At 34.4% G+C, this 19,120-nt stretch overlaps 1 protein-coding gene across 1 annotated transcript in view; it reads left to right on the top strand.

Moving 5' to 3' along the window:
• Positions 1-15,266: 15,266 nt before the first annotated feature.
• Positions 15,267-19,120, top strand: part of LOC110113272 (probable RNA-dependent RNA polymerase 2) — a 47,380-nt gene continuing 43,526 nt past the window's right edge. Inside the window, exon 1 of the mRNA XM_020845777.2 lies at positions 15,267-15,886. Within this exon, the coding sequence (XP_020701436.1) occupies positions 15,356-15,886 (531 nt within the window). The 5' untranslated portion in view covers positions 15,267-15,355. The remainder of the gene's footprint in view (positions 15,887-19,120) is intronic.

Raw genomic sequence — 19,120 nt, 5'->3', positions numbered from 1 at the left:
ATATTAGACACAAATTAAAAAAGTCTAAAATTTTAATTGTTTTCTTCTTTCAAGCATCATTTACTCTGGGCCAATTGGGATTTATCTTAGATGTCAACCCACAATTTCTCAAAACTTAAACAACATCCCTACCCATTTTTTATAAAGAGACCAGACACATAGTTTTAAAGTGCCTAGCTGGTTAGTTGGCTCCCATATCTAGGCTAGGTTAAGTCCAGATGTACACTTCATTAGATAGGTTTGGGTCACTACTTTGTAGTTCCAAAATTAGACTTAGGATCTAGAGAAGACCTTAAAAATCATAAGTCCCAACTATTCAGGAATATAATCCCACATTTTAAATAAAATGTCAACCTAAATATAAAAATTCACTAATAAAATATAAAGCCGAACTTAGGGTAGACTGAGGTTACCTCTGAGCTTCTCAGAATCTGGTATCTCTTACTTTTTCTCGTTTGACTCACTATGAACTATTCAATATTGAGCTTTCTCCTTTAAAAATCTCTACTTCTTTCCTTATCTTTTACTTTGAAGTCAAAGGGTATAAAATTACTACTTTAATTGAGAGTTTTCTTAGGAACACTCTTCCTAGGATGTAATAAACTATAAGGGCTTGCCCCTATAGGAATTTGAGAACTCTAGATTAAAATAAACCTTATTTTATTCCTATAAAATAAGAGAAAAATCTTTGGAAATGCATATGTTTTTTAAAAACTCATTTCTAATTTTAAATATGCTTGTAGAATATTATTATTATATTTTCAAATAACATAACATTCTGATGAATTTTATAAAACTAATTCTTTTTTTTAGATGTCTTGAAAAATGTTATGTTCTCCTTGTTACATCTAATCAAAATGATGGATGAATTTTAAAAACTCTATTTCTATTTTTAAACACTCTATAGAATTTCATGTTTATCTTTTAAGATGATATGTTATTCTTTGAATTGTGTTTGATCATAGAAATATCATTTCCTAAAACTCTATTTTGATATTAAATCAATTGTAGAATATTATGTCATTATTCCAAGAATGTATTTTATTCTCAATATAGTACTCGATTATAAAATAGGAGAACATTGAATTTGCATGACGGCATTAATTTCTCCCCAACATGTAACTGTAGTAAATAGTACTAGTTGATTATAATTTAGTTGAACACTTCTTTATGGGATTGACACTCCTGCAATCACTATATTACTTAATTAATATATGTATGTATACATTTAGTGAGTAATTTTAATATCAAAGAAATCTTAAGCATTAATTAACCCAAAGTCATATTTTATTTCATGCACGCAGTCAACTATTTTTGTGTCCTCAAACACATCCATTAAAGCATTTTCTTCTGAAATCCTATAGTAGACATAGAACTAGAGGATAATAAGAAAATGCATTTAAACGTATATTCATAAGAGTAAAAACTCAAGCCTGTCGTGGTGGAGCTTAGCTACCTTACTTTTCAACATACTCTATATTATATCTCTCTTTCAAATAAATAAATAAATATAGGATTTTCTTACACACTGCTCTTTCATACACTGGTTCATATTACATGTGTTATATTTATATGGGTGGTAGATTTGCATTAGAGGGTAGCCTTTATAGGTTTCTTTTAGTGTGCATGTTATAGACTTTGTAGGCACATGTTTACTCATTATAAGATGATATGGTAATGGTACTGTATATGTAAACACCTTTACCCTAACATGCATATATACATGCACACAAGCCAATGATAAGAAATAAGGAGCCAAAGATTCAAGGCTACCATAGTTTTCCTAGGGGTTTGGGTTATTATTGAATGTTTGTGAGGGTTGTTAAACCCTAAAGAACTAGCCCTAGGCTAACCAAGAGGGTGGGGGTGAATTAGTTGTTTAAAATATTCTTTAGGGAAAAGAAATTCCTTAAAACCTTTTCAAACCCACACATGATAATCGACACGTCAGATATGGAAATAAGTAAATTTCATAATAGTGAAATAAATTAGACTTTTTACCACAGATATAATTATAGAAAATAAAGTACAAAAATAATCAGAATGAACACACCATAATTTATACTAATTCGGTCAACCTGACCTACGTCCACTCCTTGGAAACTCCCTCTCCAAATATTATACTAAACAAAAGTGACTCTCCTTTTTTCCCATAGTAAGGCGAAGAATCCTGTATAAATAATATTCCACCACCCCGGTATAGAAGAGAACCATGACTCTTTTACAGGCAAAAAACCTCAACTCTATTTTCACCATTTATGTGATGGTCAAAGAACCACAACTCTATTCTCACCCTCCAAATGATGGTCAAAGAACTACGATATTTGCTGAAAATCTTCTTCTCTCGAGCCATAGAGAATCCATGCAGATGCTTGTAGATACTAGGTAAGATTCTTGCTTTGAGCAACCTTGTGAATCCCCTCACAACTTCTCCCTCACAAAATATCCCTCTCTTCTCTCACAAAGCTCTCCTTCTTCATCTCCCTTAAGGATCCCTCTTTTAAAGTCTCAATAGCAAAAGATTTTTAAATAAGAGTATTAGAAAACCTTAAGTAGTGGGATTCATGACCCTACTTTTCAAGAGATCCATCTTTTGTTTGTATAATCTAATACAAGTATCATACAATACGATCAGTGAAATTTAGACTCATCCAACAAGTTCGTGCATATGAAAAGTTTAACTTTAACATTTCGTACAGTATGATCCAAATATTGTACGGTAAGAATTATAGAAATTCCTTATATTCATTTGGGACAACACCCAGGACAGTAAACTTTATATACTATCGATCTTCCAAAATTATGGACATCATATAGTACAATTAGTAAAAAAATCTTGGATTTCATTTAGTATGATATCTAGGATGTCAAATTATATACATGGGTAATCATACAGTATGAACTGTATCGTACAGTACAATTGGTCATAATAATTATCAATGATTTGATTGCATGATATTGAAAGATTAATTAAGCAAGGTTTTAATTAGGGTGTACAGTACGTACCCAATAGTATACTATGATTAGCATAATTAGTATCTTCCTTAACCTCTAGCAGCTAGGTTTTTGATAGAGCATAAAAGATCGTACTATACTATTTTAAATCAAACTGTATGAAGCCAAAAATCGAACAATATGATGTACTTAAAAAAAAAACTCTCAAAAAAATATTTTTCTCTCTCCCTCTGTGTGTGTGTTCAAGGTTACTCAGTAGAATAATCCGCCCAATTATATGATACAACTCAAGAAAGAAAAAATATAAAACAAATTGAAAATTACATACTACCCAGTCTTGAGCTGATCAGAATTACAAGTGAACGATTGACTGATTTCTTGAAATATTAGTAAACACAAAACAAAATAAAATATTATAAAAATAGAATAAATTAATAACATACACAATAATATTTGTTATCACCAAAATCATAGTGCTTGGTTCATATTTGTAATAATTATGTTGTCAAAATTTCTTAAAAAAATCTAGACTTCAAAAATTTTAAAAAATTTAGTGTTAACCAAAAATCAAACTTAGAGTTTAGGGTGTCTTTGCAGAAAAATTGTATTAGTTAGGTGCATTTGATTTGATTTATATTACTAAACTCTGATTATAGATATAAACCATTATCCTTAGTTCTGATGTAAAAAATAACTATCTTACTTGTTTGCATTAGACTTGAAAATCATGGCTTTAAAATTATGTGCTCACGTGGTTAGCTAGCAATGCATTCTAAGCTAGCATCACTCTAGATGCATTTAAGACCCTCAAACTTCCTTCAGGGAGGATTATCCTGACCTTCAAATGACTTTTATGAATTCTCAAAATCTTTTCAAAATGATTGATTTAAATCCCTAAATTGAATTTATTAATTTTTAAATTTAAAATAATTCTAATATCCACTTTAATCAAAAGTTTTCTCTTTGGAGATATAATTAATTATATATGCTTGCTTCTATAAGATCCCAAAAACTCTATTTTAGTTTGCTAAAATAGGAAAAAAAATCTTTTGAACATAAACTAAAGCATATTCTTGGTTAATTTCATTTTCAAAATGATATGTAAATATGAATTTTGTCTTTAGAGATGAATTGAACATTCCTTATGTTGTGTTTGATTATGAAAATAAAATTTGTTTCTTTTTTTTTATGTCATTATTGAACCATTGGTCTATCTCTTGAGGTATCATAATGTTAGCTATGTGGATTTGATTAAAGAAACATAAAGTGGATCAATGGTCATCATTTATTTATCTATAAGATTTTATGAAAGATTTACACTAAAATATAAGATGGCCAATATTTTGATGTGATAGAAGAGGGATGACAAATTCACACAGTAGAGAATAATTGGCGCTGGTTGGCCAGGTTAGGTGTTATGAGAGAATTATGGATTTTTTGGTTTCTAGTATTGAACTTGCACTGTAAAGTAAACATACTCATTTCCTATTTTTCCATGTTTAGTTAGATGTAAAGTACATGTATAGTGAAAAAGTAATGTATTTCAAACTCATTATGCTATATATTTATGGTGCATTTCAAACCTTATAAGATTGAGTGAGTTCTAAATACATTGCTTCTCTCTCTATATATCTCTCTTGCAACAATTGGCAGAATCCCTAATAGTCTAGCTCCCATAGTGTTCTTACTTTGCAATCGTGAAAACCATCTCATTTTTCCTCCCATAAAATTTGAAAGATTAGATGGTTTATGTATTGCTAACTCTAATTCTTAATTCAATACCTATCTTTTATACTTCCAAAAAAAAAGTCCAATCATGCAACTAAAAAAATATTATCTAGCTAACGGTGGGTACTCCACCCAAAAAGATTTTATGGTTCAATATAGGGGTTCAATATTTGACACGACATGAAAACTCGACCCAAACCTGACCCAAAAATTTCATGTTAGACCCGACCTGATTTCAAAACGAGTTAGGTTAAACTTCCATGATTTGACCCATTTAAAAAATGGGTTGGGTTCGGGTTGACCCGATGAGTTGGTGGGTCAACCCGAAAACCCATTTGAAATGCTTTCCCATGAAGCTGCTTGCTGCTCGCTCACCTGCTTGCGGCTGCCCACCCTTGCCCTTGCCTGCCCGCGAAGCTGCATGCGCCTACCAGCCGCCGCCTGCGCTCCCGCCGAAGCTGCCTACCGGCCCACTTGTGCAAGCAGATGCCTGTGCAATGTACACTTGCCCGCGTGCGCATGCAATCACATACATGGCCGTACTGGAACGCTCACCTCTACACCAGCTCGCCTGAGTTCGGGTCAGGTCAACCAGGAAACTCATCGAGTCAGGTTTGGGTTTAAATTTCTAACCCATTTATATACCCGGATCGGGTTAGGGTCAACCTGTTTGAACCCAGGTTAGTTTCGGGTTCAACCTGAACCCGACCCGTGACCCGAAATTGACACCCATAGTTCCATACCATGTGATAAGGTAGCACTTGAAAGAGTTTTGATTTGTTTGACATGTGAATTATAAAAAACATTTTAGTCTGCTACACTCCTTGTTATAGACAATTATTGAGCATGGTTTTGGTTCTTTAAAAAAAGGTTTTACAATTATAAAGAGAGAACATTGCCTTCCATTACAAATCCAAGTTGACATTTTGTTATATATTGCATAATTGGATTATTATAGAAGGTAGAAGAAGTAACACTTTATGGACTGTTTAAACAATTATAGATGACTTGCGTGAATGGTTGGATAAAAGAGATGATGTTGCACATGCCATATGGAATCACACGCATAATGATGGATATTAATTTATTTTTTGTTGTATGATCCTCTTGCTTTTTTAGAGTTTAACATCATTGTATATTCACTTTGATTAGAAAGATTTTTTGTTGTATGTTTTGGTATAAATGATACCTTTATTCAATTCTATTTCTCCATTGATTCTTTCTTCTTTTTTTTTGTACCCTTTACTCTTCCTACAAATATGTGTAAGTTATATGTTTTATTGGTATAAATGAAATTTGTTATGTTTAGATTAATAGATCATTCACAAACAAATATTGCATATGTTTCTAAAATTAAGAGAAGAATTTTTTTATGGAGCCTAAAACTAGAGTGGATTGCTGGGTCAATGCAAATTATGACTGAAGAAGTAGATACTAATATTTGAACTACCAAAAGTTTCAAAGAATCTATATATTAAGGATCTGCCCCCAAAGAAAATTTTGCAATAGTGGTCACAATTGAATAATGCAAGAATCAAATTTGACATCAACAAACTCTATGGACTCATATTCAGGATTTCAAATAAAAATCAGGGGCATCTATGGATGAAACTAAGAAAATGATAGTGATGGGCCATGAAGAGTATGCATCTCATATTCAAGTATTACTTCTCACTTTTTAAAAAAATTATAATATTAGGTTAATATTGTGTAATTTATTATGTATAGGCTTTTTCGATGGAAGCTGCTTATTTAAATATTCCAATTATAAATTATGTGAAGTTGGAGAAGGTATGTGGTGTACGATATGCTACTAGAGAGTGGTCTAAATTTAGAAAATTTTAAACTCTAATTGGGACTCAACAAATATATTTATAATATGATACAATCTTTTAGCTCAAAAGCTTACAGATTCGAAGGCTATATGGATGTGTAAAATGAGAAATGTGTATGTTTTCTATAGGAGAAATTTGTAGGCCTGCTTATATGGTGGTGCATTTACTTTTCCACCACTTTTTTATGGTCTTATTTGATCATAGCCTTCTTAAATAAGGCCATTAATATTTTGACATTTGGCAAGAGTGCCTTCTGATCACTCTCTTATTGCTTTTAAAATTAATGACGCTTTGAGGCTGGTTCACAAATACATCAGATTTGAGGATGTGTGGAGATCTTACCCTTCTATGTGGAATGTTGTACTCAAAGCTTGGAGAAGGAGGATTTTGGTAATGATGTTGAAATCTTGAATAGGAAGCTGAATAGATCTCTTAAAACCTTGTATTATTGGAACACGAACAAAGCAAGGGATCTATCCACGTTGAGGGATTCTCTGAAGAAGGAAACTATGGAGTTGCAAATTAAAGAAAGTCGTGAAGATGGTCTTAATCAGCAGGATATGCTGTTGTTAAGGAGTAAAGTGAGAGAACTTAATGTCATATTAGCTCGGCTATCTACCTGGTGGAATCATAGAGCTAAGACTAGATGGATACAAGAAAGGGACACCAATTCTAAGTTTTTTCATGACTATGCTTCATCTAAGAGGAATAGGAAGAAAATTAACCAAATAAATGAGGGGTCTTGTGGTTGATCAAGACAAAGTTGAAGCAGCTTTTTTTAAATTCTTCAATCAGAAATGGAAGCTGAGGGAGTGTTGCCTTTCAGGTTGGCCTGAATTGGAGAGTCAACAAAGAATTGATAATGCATAATGGAATGCGCTTAATGCTGATTTTACGCAAGATGAAATGCTGGAAGATATAAAAAGCTTGGGGAATAACAAATTGCCTGGTTTGGATGGTATAACCGCCTCTTTTATCAAGTTCTATTGGAGTATTATTAAAGAAGACTTGTGGAGAGCAGTGAATGAATTTTTCACTTGTGGAGAAATGCATGTTGGATGGAAGGACACATTGATTGTGTTAATCCCAAAGGTGAAGAACCCATTGGAGCCCTCACAATTCATACCAATAAGTTTATGTCAATCAATATACAAGGTGGTGGCAAGAATGATTATAAATCATGTGATGTATTGTTTGCCCAAATTAGTTACTGAAGATCAAGTTGCTTTTTTTTCTTGAAGATCAATGTCAGATCATTGCTTATTGGCTCAAGAAATCTTCAACAAGTTTAGATTTTCTAGTTGCAAGAAAGGACTTTATGGCAGTTAAAGTGGATATGGAGCAAGCATATGATAGCATGTGTTGGCCAACTCCAGAAAATGAAAGTTCGTTAGGGATGTTAGGCCCCTTATGAACTGGCCCAAGGCTAAAAAAAGAGAGAGAGGTGAATCAGTATTTAAAACAAACACAATCTTAAATCCATAATCAAGATTCACCACAATCAAAACCAACGATGCGGAAATTAAATGTAGAAGTAATAAAAAGAAAAGAACACATCGAATTTATAGTGGTTCGGTCAAACCTTGACCTACGTCTACTCCTTGGAGGCACCCTCCAAGTATTGCACTAAAACAAGTGTCTCTCCTTTAGCCCCCACAGCTAGCCGGAGAAGCCCTTATAAAATCTCTTCCACCTTCCTCGATGCGGCGGAGCCGTCGGGTCCTTTGACACCAAAGAGATCTTTTTCTTTGGTGAACTTCCCTCGAGATAAGCCTCGAATCCGACGGTATTATGGTGCAAGCCTGCCGGAGCAACCTTGTGGAATCCCCCTCCACACTCCTTTGAGTCCCCCCCCCCTCACAAGATCTTCTCCCTCTCAGACTTCACCCGTTCCTCACTCCCTTTCAAGCTTTCTCTTCAAGTTTCCCCCACAAGAACGAAGCTACAATGGCTGCTAAAGACACTTTACAAAGTGCCTTGACATGTATTAAATAGAAGAGCTAAAAATGAGCTCATTAATGCAAGTTGCCGACATTATCGTCCAGGACGATATGCATATAGTCCTGGCCGATTAGTTCAAATATGAGAAAAATCATCTTGAATATCACCCTGAAATGAAGCTGGCCGATGTCCAATCGGCCCCGCCGATCTGATCATGCAAATCACCATTAATTGCTTTCCTTAATTGCTAGAGAAATTTTGGAAAAATTATCCTGGATCATCCTGGACGATATTTTATAGTCCAGACCGATCCACCAGACCGATGTCCAAAAATAAGTAATTCCTAAATAGATCTTGCGGCAGATTCTTTCTATTTTGAGCTATCATCTTGGCCGATACAAAATTATCTAGAACGATGTGTTTTGCATAATGACGACTGCTTTAATGAGGAAGCCCTAATTAGGGTTTCTGCTTTTGAACAGATCGTTCCGGCCGATATAAATATCGTCTAGGACGATGTTACCAAAAACAGTAAACTCTAGGAAACAGTCAGAAACTCTTCTACGTTACAAAGCATCAGGAGCCACACCAAATATAATAGACTCAAGAAGGGAAATGGGTACAAACTGACTCAGACCTAGTCTACCCAATCTTGAGCTGATTCCAAAATATAGTCTGATCTTGTGAACCTGAAATGTCAGTAGATAAGGCAGTCGTAGAGAAAAAGGAATGTTTGCTATCATCAAAATAATAAACCATAGATCTGCAACAATCTTCCCCTTTTTTGATGATGGCAAACATTTCAATTTGAATTTGCAAAAAGGAACATTTTCTCCTAATCTCCCCCTCAGTGGAATAACACTTTAAAAATATGGGAGATAAAAAATTTTTGTTTTAAATTTTTGAAAAGAAAAAAAGGATATAAATTCAACAATTTTTTCTCCCCCTTTGACATTATCAAAAAGAGAGAAGACACAAATAAAAAGTAAAACGAACAAAAAACAAAAATGTTCCCTTATCTAGTGAAAAACAATTATTCTTAAAAAGAGAAAGTTACCTCTTGGTTTTAATAAAAAACTTAGTAGAATTGTATTGACAACACATATACCAGAAAAGGTTAGAAATCCATAATTTGATAATCCAAACTCAAGTTCTTTAAAAAAGCTCAAAAAACTTTTTAATTCAATATCTAAATCAAGGAATAAATTAGAGAAAGAAACAATCATTTTTAAAAAACTCCTTCCATAAAATATTTCTAATATAAGATCAATGCACGAATTGTTGAATCAAGAATAAAGATTTTCAAACTCAAGTATCGAAAGTATCAAGGGCTTTCTTAAGTTTTAAGAAGTGAAAGAATGGTAAGCATTAAATTTTGTGGGCTCATTTTATGCCTCTTAATAATTGGTTGGCGCACTGCGCATCTTTTGATACACTTTGTGTATTCTATTTTTTCAATTTTGCATCTTTGCGCATCTTTTATTTTTGGTATCATTGGCCAATTTTTTGAATATGCTACCTTTCTAAAATCTTAAAAACCAAAAGTAAACCCATACTATTGACAAAAACAAAATTCTTGAATAATAAAATTATGAGGTAGATTCAAGACCTTGCAAAAGAGTCCTATGCGAAAAATAAAATGTAGGGAGATAAAAAAATGTTTCAAAAATCCAATTTAAAATATGAAGAAGAATTTAAATAAAAAGTAAAATAACCTCTTTTAGGAAATAGAGATTGAGAGTAAAAAATAATGAGTTTTTTTCCTTCGATTGTTTTAGAGATGTCAATCGCAACTTACCAAAGATTTTAAGAAAAAAATACGAAATAGATTTTTCATTTTTAGAAAAATGAATGTGTGTTGGTCAAAGAAAAATTCCACGAAACAAGTAAAAAAAACAAAGAATAAACAAAAACAAAAACACAAAATAAAATCAAAAATAAAAAAAGAAATACTGAAAATAACAAAAAATAAAAACAACACAAAAACAAAAACAAAGCTTTTAACCATTATCTCTTTCCTGGTCCGATGCTTCAGAAATCAAGTCTGCCCAGGAGATTTTTTGCTTTTCATTATTTCCCCAGTTAAAGATTAGCTTTGCCTTACACTTTTCTTTCTTAGGAAGAATTCTTATATTAAGGCACTGATTTTTCTTATATCCAGGCTTCCTACATCGAAAGCAAATAACGTTAGAAGGAATATGAACATCCTTACCATTTTTACCTTTTTTCCACTTTTGTTGATGCTTATGCTTTGGTGAGCTTTGTGATTTGCTTGACAAGTCGTTGCACTCGTCACCAACTAAGCAATCTTTTTTTTTGTATTTACAGTTTTTAGAACAATCATGTCACCTGCATCCAAAAGTCTTTGACCCAAACATTGTTCGTAGGCAATGAGTGAGCCAATCAAATTATCAATAGAATATTCATTCAAATCTTTTGATTCATAAATAGCAACAACTTTAGAATCAAATTTATCCAGTAGACATTGAAGAATTTTGTTAACTTTTCAAATTTGAAAATTATTTTCCTAATACATGCAATGATGTTACAATTTGAATAAATCTTGTATACATGTCTAAGATCGTCTCATAAGGTTTCATGGAAAAAAGTTTAAAATCATGTAGTAAAATATTCAACTTTGATTGCTTGATTTCATTCGTGCTTTTATATATGGTATGTAGTTTATCCCAAACTTCCTTACCAGTAGTGCATGTGGATACTAACAAAAAATCTTCAAAATTCAAAGCACAAAAAAAGCAATTTAAAGATTTTGCATTCAATTGAGCATTTAAGTGTTCTTCCCTATTCCATTGATCAAAAGGAATATCAGCTTTAATTCCATCTAAAACTCATGATAGTGAAGAATAACCAGTTAAAATCATATGTCACATTTGGAAATCAATTGATTGCAAAAATGTAGACATGCGAGTTTTCTAAAAATCAAATGTAATATTTTCAAATAAATGTGGTCTCGTGATTAAATAACCTTCCGCAATAGTACGATTTGAAAAATTAGCCATTGATCAAAATTCAAAAAGTTTTCAAACTTAGTTTTTTATGAATCCCGCTCTGATACCACTTGAAAGTTCGTTAGGGATGTTAAGCCCTATAGAACTGGCCCAAAGCTAATTAAAAGAGAGGTGAATTCAGGCTGATGTCTAAAAATAAGTAATTCTTAAATAGATCTGGCGACAGATTCTTTATGTTTTGAGCCTATCGTCCTGGCCGATACAAAATCGTCCAGGACGATGTGTTTTGTATAATGACGGTTGCTTTAATGAGGAAGCCCTAATTAGGGTTTCTTCTTTTAAACAGATTGTCCCGGCCGATATAAATATTGTTCAGGACGATGTTACCAAAAACAGTAAACTCTAGGGAACAGTTTGAAACTCTTCTATGTTACAAAGCATTAGGAGCCACACCAAATATAATAGACTCAAGAAGGAAAAGGGTACAAACTGACTCAGACCTAGTCTACCCAATCTTGAGCTGATTTCAAAATGCAGTCTGATCTTGTGAACCTGAAATGTCAGTAGATAAGGCAATCATAAAGAAAAAAGAATGTTTGCTATCATCAAAATAATAAACCATAGATCCACAACAGAAAAATCTTTGAAGTGGTTTGGGTTTCCTCCAAGGCTCATTATGCTTATTATGAAATGTGTTCAAAAGGTGAGGTTTTCTATACTCATTAATGGGAGGAGAATGGATTGGATAGAAGCTAAAAGTGGATTTAGGCAAGGTTGCCCGTTATCCCTGTATTTGTATATTCTATGCTCCAACTGCTTTCTAATGCTATTTATCAAAGGGGTGCTGAGTTGGGTATTAAAGTATCCCCTAAATCTGATAAAATTACACATTTATTATATGCTGATGATGTTTTGGTATTCTCTAATGCTTCCATGAGATCAGCTCTTAGTTTGAAGAAAATCTTGAAGGATTTTTGTGGGTGGACATGTCACAAAGTAAATAACATGAAATCTCAAATCATATTTAGGAACTCAATGAAGATAAGGTGTAAGAAGAGAATTACTATGAAGTTGAGGTTCAAGATAGTGAAAGAGATGCAATACTTGGGAGTGAAGATGGCATTGAGAAGGCTTATGAACTATGATTTCAAAATTATTTTAGACCATGCTTTGGAAAGGATAAATGCATGAGGGTGTAGATATCTTTCTTTGGCAAGAAGAGTTCTTCTGATCAAAAGTTCTTTTCTTTCACTACCAATATTTTTATCTACACATTCTTTGGTTTCTAAAAGAATTTTGTATGAGCTGGATAAAATGTGTAGAGATTTCTTATGGCATAAAGATAAAGATAGGAAAGGCTTACACTATGTATCTTAGGAAGATCTTTGTAAACCAAAGTTGCTTGGTGGATTGGGCCTTCACTCTTCAGTTACTAAAGTTGGACCTTTGAGGTCAAGACTGACTTGGAGATTTATTCAAAATCCTTATTCATCGTGTAATCGTGCTATCATATCTAAATATGGAAGTGATGTGTGGAGTGGTATGGTTAGAAGAGGGAATTCTCCAACTTGGAAAATTTTGGTGGATGGAGCAAAGTATTTAAAAAATGTTGTTATATTGAAGTTGGTGAATGGTATCAAAGTGAATATAATGAATGATTCTTAGAACTTTCATAAAACTCTTAACAAATGGCCTACTTAAGTTAATTGTCATGAGCTTCACAATGAATCGGTCCACAAGTTTATTTCTGAGGATGGCAACTAAAAATGTTTGGAAATGAATAACTGTTTTAATGAAGACTTGATATCGGTTATCAAATTAATCAAATTATCTCCGAATTTGAATGAAGATAGCATGGAACTTATTAAACAACATTTGAGTAAATCAATTACTACTCTTTCGTTTGAAGCCTGGATAGAAGATCACGAAAACCTGAGAGCGATGAAAGACAACTCTAATTAGACATTGAATTATTTCAGGAAATTCAAATTACTGCCTAAAGTTGATCTATTTTGGTGTAGGTTATGTAAGATTGCTCTCCCTACTAACAACTTTTTGAATTATAGAAACTTACTGCAATCAAGTAGATGTCTGTGTGGTTGTAATGATGTGGAAAACCATGAGCATGTTGCTGTTTTATGCAGTTAGCTGCTTCAGATTGTGTATAAGCCGCGTTAATGGGGATTTCAAGTTTCTATATTTGATTCCTACTCTAAGTGTTTAGATGAGTTGAAAATATTGTCTATAGTCAACTTGAACATAGTGAAACTTTACTTTACAACTGTTTACTTCTCATAAAAAAGAAGAAATCAAATAAAGCTTGGAATGATCACTTTATATGTTAATTTTTTGGCTTCAAATGTATTAAGTTCCATTATACAGCTGTCAATTAATCCAATTATAGGAAACTGGGATGCTGATCTCCGATTGGAGTTTGTTGATATTTGTCATCCTCCTCCCCTAGATTGGATAAAGATATATATGGATGCTACAATGAAGGAATCATATAATGCAGGTCTTAGAATTATTACTAGAGATCATAAGGGGCGTTTCCTTTGTGGTTTTGGCAATCAGTTGAAGCATTGGGATATTGCGTCTCTTGAACTACATGATGTTTTTTTACTTATAGAACACTTGCAACGATGGATGTTCCAATACAAGGGAGTAATTATTGAAGGAGATAACCGTAATATGATCAAGTGGCTTCATGATTCCTTGAAGAAGATAAAATGGCAGCAATTTGAAGATTGGAATAAAGACATTATTTTCCTTATTGATTTTAATAATGCTATCTTTCATTTGATTTCTAGAAATTGTAATAAAGTAGCAGATTGTTGTGCTACTTTAGCTATAGATAGTAGTTTTAATTTTGATTGCTTTTTTGATAAATGCATTCCTTCTTCTTTATTTAACTTGTTGAAGAAGGAATGTGATTACTATCTTTAGTTGCTTGTATCCCTTTATTTTCTAATGCAAATTACAATTTTCAATTTTAAATTTAGTTTATATATAAATATATATATTTGATATAAATAATTGCTTTATGTTATATATTTAAGCATAATTTACATATATAAATTATATATAAATTTTATATTATAAAACTATATTTATAAAGTCATACAATATTATTTTTAAGATTTTTTATTTTTCTATCATTTAATTTGACATTTAGAAAAAAAATTTAGAACTTTAAAAATTACAAATAATTATTTTTATTTGAATAATTATAAATTTAAGAAGTTTAAAAATTATTATGATGATTTTTTATTTGAATATTTTACACAAAATTTTTCCAACAAACTCTCATTCAACAAGTCTCATGCATACATTGTTGAAAGTTGAAACTAAAAACTACTAGGTGTTTAGTGTTACAACATTTAGGAGTTTTATGTTGTGTTGTTTATATACCTTTTCTTATATCCATGGATTAAGATCTCACATGGTATTATGACATCATGTGAGTAAGTTTATTTATATTTAATATATATTACACATAAAATTTTTGGAATTATATTGTCAAAAAAAATATATGATATTTAAATTAATTTAATATTTAATTAAACAATTTATATTAAATTAAATTATTTAAATATTTTATTAGTTGAACCGACCGGTTCTTAAGAATCGGTCCGATTCAACGGTCGCCCGGTTGAACCGGCGGTTCAAACTAATTTTGATCGATTTGATACTAGACCAATTTTTCATTAGGACTGAACCGGTCATAAAACCGGTTCACGATTAAACCAGTTGAACCGACAGATCCGATCCGATTTTCATTTAATACAAATTTAGATATAAAACAACGTGCACAATCCAACTAGCTAAAATTTTAAAGCGCTTTAAAATTTTAAATTTATAATTCATCTTCCCCATGCTGCCCAAAACCCTAACCCTCCGACCTCCTGTTATCCGGCTGCTTTCCTGATGGGCGTTCCTCGATTGACAGTCCGCGTCTCCAACATTCCCCGCACAGCAATCGCGGAGGAGTTGCTGAGCTTCTTCGAGTCCGTCGTCGGCCCGGTTTTCGCCTGCGAGATCGCGTCCGCTCACAGGAACTGGATGTCTCTGGGCTTCGGCCGAGTCCAGTTCAAGTGCCTGGCCGCCGCGGAGAACGCCTGCTTCCTCTACTCCAAAGGCCTGCTTCCAGTATTCCAGCGCTCCAATCTTGCTGTCTTTCCCTCGCCTGAAGACATCCTCCCAAGGGCTGTTGATGCAAGCAACCGCATCAGTGGAGGAATTCTCCACGCCGGAATCTTGGGCGAGGGGCAGATGGAGGTCTTCACTTCGTGGGAGGGGGTCGTGCTGGAGTTCATGCCTGAGAGGAAGAAGATGGAGATATTTCTAGAGGATGGTAGAGAAAGTTACAAGCTTGTGGTGATGTTTGAAGATATCACTGCTAGCCATGGGTGCTGCCTTGGAGGAGGAGGAGGGCGGTTGAATTCTATTCTGGTGCAGGTAGGGATTGTGGTTTTTATTTCTGGATTGCCACTTTGCATTTTAGGAATTTTTCTGTGAAATTTATGATCACGAGTTTATAAATTAAAATTTATGGTATTTAGTGAGAATGGTAAAGGTTTTTTGGTGGCCAATGATAGTTCGTAGTATTAAAAAAATAATAAAAGTAAAAACAAGCTGCGCAGTGAAAATGTAGGGGCTTTGGCAGACTCAGCATTGAGCTAATTTATAGTAAATGTGGCTACCCTTACATTAAACCGAATGAATGAAATGTATGTTTCCACTTTATTTCTATATATTACAACAAACTAAACAACCCCTGAAATTTGTTGGTTTTGTGGAATGATTCCTGAATTTCCCAATTTGTGTGATTATTATGTGCTGTTGCATTTGCAGTTATGATACTGAGTTTGCATCACGCATATACCTTTCTATAGTTTTTTGTCATTTTTACCTATGATTAATAGAATTCGTCATTACGGACCTACTAATTGAGAAGTCTGATTCATATTCTGCATTCCAGGAAATTTCGGAGCCTTTTAGTGATGTAAATAAGTATTATTATTGAGTGCAGGTCTCTTCAAACTTCATTCTAATATGTTTTATCTTCCTTTGAGGTTGCATTGAGTTCTACACCAATTGGGCTTGTGTTAAATTTTCTTGTGTTTGGCTTGTTTAGAGCTTAGTTTCTAATGTTCCTGCTGGAGAATGGAGGGTGCGGTTGAAAATAGGTAGCATGACATTGCAACTACCCATGCAAGATCATTGCAATTCAAATCTTCTTACTTATTCATCCAAATGTCCATTGATCAATAACTATTGCTTCTTCCAGATTGTTGAATCAAGGTAGATTGACAATAGTCAACAACTTGTAGAAATTAATAGCAATGGTCAGTTGGATGAATTAATTAGGAGATTTGAGTTGTAATGATCTTACATAGGTAGCTGCAATGTTGTCTGATGCCTTGGAAACTTCTCATGCAAGTGGTAACTTTGCTTAGATACAATGCTTCTTGGGAAGGTTAGCTGTGACATATTGTGATTGTGTGATGATGTTATTTATGATTTGTGCATGCTTCTTAATTGGTTGTCTCATTTTGCAATTATTCTTGTGTGCATGGCTTTATGTAAGGATACTAAATTGCATGTCATGCACATTTATTGAGTCTCGAGTGCTTTGGCTCCGAGCAGATAGGTAAGATAAGGCGCCCATTGAGCACCGTGAACCTTTGCAAGCACCTTTCAATTTAGAAGGGAGCTTTTTGAAGTTCTTCATTAGTGCCTTTGTTTTAAAGTAAGAACCATAGGTAAGTACCTTTTAATCATGGTCAATTTATTGATCCGTTTTTTTTGTTCTTGCTTGTCCATTTTGTTTGATATAAATGTCAATTAAGTTAAACAATGTTAATTTGATTTTACTTTTGTTTCAGTTTTCTTTTATAGTTATTTACTTATTTCTTTTTATGCAATAATTGCTATATCATCTTTCCTTTTTTTCATATTATGGCGGCACAGTGCCACTGAGATTTTCTCTTATTCAATTTCTTCTAGGTCTCCTTTTATTTTCTCTTCTTTGATATTTTGTTCTTGGAAAAACCTCTTCAGTTAGTCGGCAAATTGATTCAGTCGGTGAATAGTACTCCTTGCAATTCTATTGCCAGGATCGACCTTGAGAACTGCCCTCAAATCCTCAGCACCAAGCCTGTATTTTTCAGAGCTCTCATAAAGAAGAGCTCGTTGTATGAGCACAGAGATGTTAGTGCTGTCATGATCCAGCACCTTTGAGCAATCAGCAATGGCTTTCTTATATTCACCAACTTCTTTGTAACAAGAAGCTCTGCAAATCAAAACCTCATCGGAAGAAGCAGCGTTCCCAGATTTCTCCAACAGCACAAAAGCCCAAGAAAGCCATTTTATCACATCAGCAAACTATCCCTGTTGAGGCTTTTGAGCCGTCGGGGCATTCAGGAAAGCACCATAAGCACCCTCACCACCACCACTTCCGGAGGATTTCACTGTAGACAAAGGCACGTTCGATGAGGGCTTCGATGTAAAGTCCATCAATGAACCAAAGGGATTCTGTTTAGAGTTCGAAGCGGTAGCAGGAGCCGATTTTATCGGAGTTCCAATTGCAGGGCCAGATTTAATGAAGGAGGAGAAGTTTCCCGTTGAATTGGAGCTAGGGTTATTTGTTTTTGGGACGGAGCTCTTCAGATCGGCCATAGAAAAGGAGGGATTTTTCGGCGGGGCTGATTTGAGGGGAACGTTCTGGGATGAGCGGCCCTGCCCGATTGCAGATCCGACTAAATCGCTGAACAGGTTAGGGTTCTTGTCTTGGATGCCGAGCTTGGAGGTTGAAGATGTCGTAGAAGACCAACTTCGCCCAAATATGTCACCTGTCATGGAAGGAGAAGGATTCAGAAGGCCAGATCGGTCGGCGGTCGCCGGTTGGTGGGCCACGACGGCCTTGTCGCCGGCGAGGGGGTCCAGGATGGAGTGGTAGGCTTTAAGGAGGAAAAGATGGGATTTGATGAGACAGCGTTCGGGTTGAGCTTCTGGTCCTTGAGGGGGCGAGCGGATGAGGAGCCGCCGGATCCGATGCCAAAGTCGAATTGGTAGGAGTCAAAGGAGACGGCGGTGGAGGAGGAAGATGATGGGGCTCGCTGGGATCCGGATCCGGTGAACGAGTTTATCACGCCGGCGAGATCTCAAGACAGGATGAACTCGAGAGGGCTTCGGGACCGCTGGACTGCGATAGGGAGAGCCTGCCGTTGCCAGGTCCCAAGTCCTGGATGAGAAACATGGAGGGTTGCGTTAGGTAGTCGACAGCCAGCGTAAAACTTGTCGAACAATAATGACATGAATCCTTTAAGAAATTGTGTTAATGCTAGGGTGTCCCCTGGAAGCGACGCGCTGTATGGCCTGAATACAGTGACAAGTGTGCAAGGGCCGCTGCACCGGCGCCCGGGTGCAGTGTTAAATAGGCAAGGGTTCCCACATCAAGGACGGATGTGGGCAAAGAAGCTAGTCCATGAAACTAAAATTAGGATAGGAACTTGGAATATAGGTTCCCTTACAGGAAAATTAATGGAATTAATAGATATTATGATTCATAGGAAATTAAATATTTTATGCATTCAGGAAACTAAATGAGTTGGAGATAAGGCTAAGGAAATTGATAGTTTAGGATTTAAACTATGGTATTCAGGTAGGAGTCATACTAGAAATGGTGTA

This window comes from Dendrobium catenatum, unplaced genomic scaffold (assembly GCF_001605985.2).
Source record: "Dendrobium catenatum unplaced genomic scaffold, ASM160598v2 fragScaff_scaffold_1237, whole genome shotgun sequence".
Classification (NCBI taxonomy): Eukaryota; Viridiplantae; Streptophyta; class Magnoliopsida; order Asparagales; family Orchidaceae; genus Dendrobium; species Dendrobium catenatum.
This window is presented reverse-complemented; position numbering and strand designations above follow the sequence as displayed.